The sequence below is a fragment of the Montipora capricornis genome, chromosome 13 (genome assembly GCF_036669925.1).
Source record: "Montipora capricornis isolate CH-2021 chromosome 13, ASM3666992v2, whole genome shotgun sequence".
NCBI classification, from domain to species: domain Eukaryota; kingdom Metazoa; phylum Cnidaria; class Anthozoa; order Scleractinia; family Acroporidae; genus Montipora; species Montipora capricornis.
The window spans coordinates 15,179,643-15,184,642 of record NC_090895.1 but is presented as its reverse complement, the minus strand read 5'-3'; the positions used below and the strand labels follow the sequence as shown (position 1 = coordinate 15,184,642).

The following is a 5,000-nucleotide window of genomic DNA, read 5'->3' as shown; positions in this document are numbered from 1 at the left end:
TCATACTTAGAAAACCAAACACAAAAATGCTCTGTGAACGGGTTGCTATCCAATAGCTGCTCATTGACATGTGGCGTCCCTCAAGGGACCATCCTCGATCCATTATTGTTCTTATTCTATATCAACCATCTTCCAAATTGCTTATCAAATTGTAAACCGAGAATGTACATGTATGCTGACGACACGCACCTTACAATGCAGGCAGCAATCTTGAGAATGTTCAGTTTTGCCTAAATGAAGACCTAGCAAACGTTTTCAACTGGCTACAAGACTTTGGCTGTGATATCAACATTCTGGACAGTTGTTTTGTTTTTGCTCGGTTAAGTTTGTAGGCACGCCATAACTATGGATCTTTTGAAAAGTTATGAAAGTGATGACTCTAGTTCAGTTCAGGACACGCCGAAAAAGCCTTCGTTTTCAGGGAAAACCCAGAAATGATGACTGTCCGTGGGAGAATTTCTCATTTTAATTATCCAATCTCGAGGGAGCAGCAACGACAAATCCCGCCATGTGCAAAATGTTTTGCAAGGCTTATTTCTGGCTAGCCAGGGCTGGAATTTTGTATGCAACGATTAACAAATTTAAGGCAACAGTTGAATAAAAGAACGATTAACAGACGTTTTCAATGGTTAACACGCGATGTCCGTGAAAAATATACATAGAGAGTACTTTTTTACATGGAACTGCATGATGATGATCGTTGTTAATCGTTGAAATGGCAAGGTTTCTTCCTGTTAATCGTCTGAAATTCAACTGTCTTGCACTGAGAAGAGCGATATGTGTACAAACGGGAGAAAAATGGCTTCTACATTAGGAAATGGACACACCTTCTTTGAATGATGTAACTGTTTACATTAATTTTGTGACAAGCCTGTCACGCACAAACTTTCCTGTAAGACAATGAATTAGTAGCGTCACGTAATCCTTATATTATCTTCCATGAAAAAAACCCGCTTTGGTGTCCCGTTTTTTTTCCAAAAATAACAAATAATATACATTAAAAAACAACCTTAGTACTTAGTGCCTTGTGCTTTTGCTGTAATAATAACATACATGCGTGCATCCATGCTGTTGAAAATGTTATTGATTACTTGCGAGTGTCATCTTGCGAGTTTAGGCAGGCCGGTATGTCTCATAGAAATAATTTCCTCTCGAATTCTGTAGACCGATGCTGTAACGAGATACCCAGGGCTTAATATCTGATTCGTTGATTGATCTATAAATAGGCGGTTCTGGATGTGATTTGTGGTGTTGAAAAACCCGATCTCAAGTCGCCCCTTGCATTTTTTCATGTCATGAAGCCAATTGATCTTTGAATGGCTCTTCACAGATACAAGTGAAAAGTTGCATTGTTTCATCATCTCTACAACTGTTAATGTCTTCGCATGAGCCAAATATCCAACATATGTCTTTCTTTCAGGGTCTATTGTGCCAGTATAATTTCCTTGCTTAACAAATGGCCAACTGACTAGGTAATGACTCCCTTGGCCATCATAACTCATGGCCATTATTTCAGGAATAAAAGATCATTAATGACCACAATTGTAATGCTTAGCTAGATCGCCATTTTGCAATGATATATCGGGGAACCCAGTTACTGGACTAGCTTATATCTCTGATTTCTACACATTCATTGGGTTTGCAATCGTCGATAAAACCACTAAGAAAATTACCCTTTCAAGCACGTTCAGTTGTAAGCAAACCATTTGACCCCCCTCCCCTGCCTCAATTTTGTTTTCTGGGGGTCCCAAACACTTTCCTGGAAAATCAAGAAACAAGAGATTTACCCAATGTTTTGAAGTAAAGTAACAGGCATGATAAAATCGAAACACTTTGTAGAGTTAAAAGATTTCTCTTAAGTGCATTTAGAGCTGCCTCCATGATAGGAAAATGTAAGGTGGCTCTGGATCTGCACCGATGAATTTCTTTAACCCCACAAAGAATTTTATCCGGTAGCCAGCTTATTACTTGCCAGCAATACAAAATGGGGTCAAGGGGTTCGTTGTTTCTTAAGAAATGTTGTGTGCACGCCTAAACTATAATCATGTAAAGAATTTATATCCATCCAATCACAGTGACCAATTGTTTTATCAGGGCTTCTGACATTTCGCGCAATTGCGGAACCGCTCATCTTTTTCCCAAAAAACGTTGAAAAATTAAAGCCTTTTTTTCCATGAAAAACGTTAGTCAAATCAGCACAAAATGGTGACGCTTTCCAGCAAAATTTGCCCGGAACACTCACACAAGATCTGCCTCTTTTCCCCGCCACCTATCAGAAGCCCTTTATTATAATCTTCCCTAGAGAAAAGGTAGTGATTTTTAAGACTGAAGCCAATCTTTTTAGTAAGGTTTTTGAATTCTCAACACTTAACCACTCAATCCAGTGCTCAATCCTTCCTAATACGTAATCACATATCCATGGCCATGCAGAATCACAAGTCAAGTAGACACACAAGGGAGATTCCTATTTCTCCCACTTCAATTGTAGACTGCAATACATGTGCTCTGTATTTACGGTATCTTATCAGATTTAACACACCTTCCACCTGTCCAGGCCTGTCCTTGGTGCTGTCTTCATCTGACTTCCACTGCTTTAACATTTCTGGATTTAAAAGAAAAAAAAACAATCAGTCAGTAGGGGTTTCTCTTGGTTTGGCTCACTTGAACATTAGGCTAGGTGGGTAGCGAATAACTCCAAGTTGTTGTCATTCATAATCCTATACAGTGTACACCTTTTTTAACTCATGTTAACTAGGCATTGGCTGATATTCTGTAAAGCCACTTGGTTCAAAGTACAAATTAACACACCTTCCATGTTTCCAAGCTTCTCCTTGGTGCTGCCTTCATCAGACTTCCATTTCTTTTCCACAACTTTTGTAAAAATGAAAAATCACCAAATTTTAAAATGAATAGGCTAAATTACTGAAAGTGTCCAAGTTGATGATGTTCTTGCACTTAATAACTAAATTAAATTCTAAATGTGAATCATGTAAAATGGACCATACATGTATAAACCTACATAACATAAACGCTTAATGAGAGTTTGTTGCTGGAAGCATTGTTTACGGCAGATCATGTATGTCCAGCATTCCCGCCTTATAAGGGGGACAAACACTTTATGAAAACGAACACAAAAGTTTCTTTTTCCAGTAACTTGAAATGTCAAGCTACAAGCATGTTTTTGCAACCATAACTTAGGGTTTAGAGTGTGTTTGGCATTACCATGATCAGGGTTTTCTTTAAGATTTTAAGTAGCCGGAGTTTTTTGCAAAGTAGACGGATGTGGGTCCGGGGGCATGCTCCCCCGGAAAATTTTTGAAAACTGAATGCTGGAAAATGCATTTCCTGGCATTTTGGGCCATGAAACTCAGACATTAGAGGGATGAATCAAGCTGCAATTATGCTATGAAAACCATGTTACTCAAAGAAAGACGAAGCGACATTTCAATAATACAACCCTATAAACAAAAAGTGGAGTGATATTTTTTGTATCTTTTTGGTCGTTTTGCTGGAGCTAACTAGCCTGGCAAATATTGCCACTTGATAACTTGTAAACATGGCACATACTTGAAGGACTAGACCAGCAAAGGCTTCTGATTGGTTGTTAAATAAAGCAGCTTTTTGGAGGAATATAGTAATTGGCCAATGGCGTAAAGGATGTTTCAATCCTGTTGAGGTGTGAAGATGACACATTCGTTCCATTGTGTAATTAGCGGGAAAATATGCTTGCGGAACTTGTTTGTAGTAATTTCGAAAATTGAAAATCACTCCAGCGGTTTAAGAGTGATGTAGTTTTTCCGAAGAGTTTAGGAGCTCCGTAGAGCAATGAGAGTTGATCAAGAGTGACGTTGGATAAAGATCCGTTGAAGCATAGAGATGCCCTCGAGAGGACGAGCACTTACACGGGCAAGTAGGATTTAACTCCGAGGAGCGTTACGTTCAAGTGTTTAAATAAAGTCCTTGAGTGATTTTTCCTTCCTGTAAGATACAATCATATTGTTCGTACTTTCCCGCCACCGCAGCAAGAATTGTTCAAAACGAAAGTCTCAAGCATAACGTTTTTAAACTGCCCTTGAGTCAGAAGTCTTTTATATGTTTTCAGAAAACATAGGCACTGCAAATTTTATTTTTATTGAGACCAAGTAGTTTAGACCTCATAAACATCATCTCCACTACATGTCTTTACTTTTCAAACAATGAAAGTAGCCGGCGAAACCTGACAGAGAAGCCGGCGAACTTCGCCAGCTGCCGGCTCTTATATACAACCCTGCATGATTCTTTTTTGTCTACATGTATATGCAGATAACAGGGGTTTGGAGAAATGTCCAGGTTTGACCCTAATTAGACGCACGGGGATTTCAATAAGCGTCACGAAGTGTCCCCTTGCTCTTCTCGCCAACTTCAACATCACCTGTGTCTCAGAATACAGACAATTTATGTCACAAAGTGTTCCCCAAATGCTGCTCTTTAAGTAAAGATTAACTGCTGCATTTACCAAAAGCTAAAAATAACGCTAACCTTTACCCTTACCTTATTCTTGAAAATAGGCAGCAAACGCTTACACTTAAAGAGACACTTTGTGTTGGATGTCAAAATTGGGCGTGCATCTAATTAGGGTAAAACCTGGACATAAGTGGGGGTTTGAAGGGAACAATCTGTAACGTTTATCCCCAGCTTCTCAGAACATACTGTACGTGATGAAAACTTGGAGAAGGGAACTTAGCAACTAAGTACAATTTCTGCATGACCTCATTAATGTGCAAATCCTCAACTCACACAAATTCTACCTACAAATTCCCCTGTTTTAGTACTCTACTTGCAAAGAGATGTTAAGGACGGTGCCTACTATTGTTATTGCGCATAAGTTCTGCGCATCTCGAGATACTCGGATTTCCTATCGGCGGTGCTTATTTATTTAGGGGGTATTTTTGCACGGTTCAAAACTATGCAGAAAAAGCAGAACTTAGCAAGTGCTCTTGGTATCCAAAAAGAAAACTGGG

The 5,000-nt window shown here is 39.1% G+C and overlaps 1 protein-coding gene across 1 annotated transcript in view; it reads right to left on the bottom strand.

Annotated features, from left to right (window-relative positions):
• LOC138029160 (protein NLRC5-like) overlaps nucleotides 1-5,000 on the bottom strand; it is a 45,300-nt gene that overhangs the window by 29,657 nt on the left and 10,643 nt on the right. Inside the window, exons 3-4 of the mRNA XM_068876863.1 lie at nucleotides 2,809-2,871; nucleotides 2,540-2,602 (exon numbers count right to left, since the gene is read on the bottom strand). Of these exons, the coding sequence (XP_068732964.1) occupies nucleotides 2,540-2,602; nucleotides 2,809-2,871 (126 nt within the window). The remainder of the gene's footprint in view (nucleotides 1-2,539; nucleotides 2,603-2,808; nucleotides 2,872-5,000) is intronic.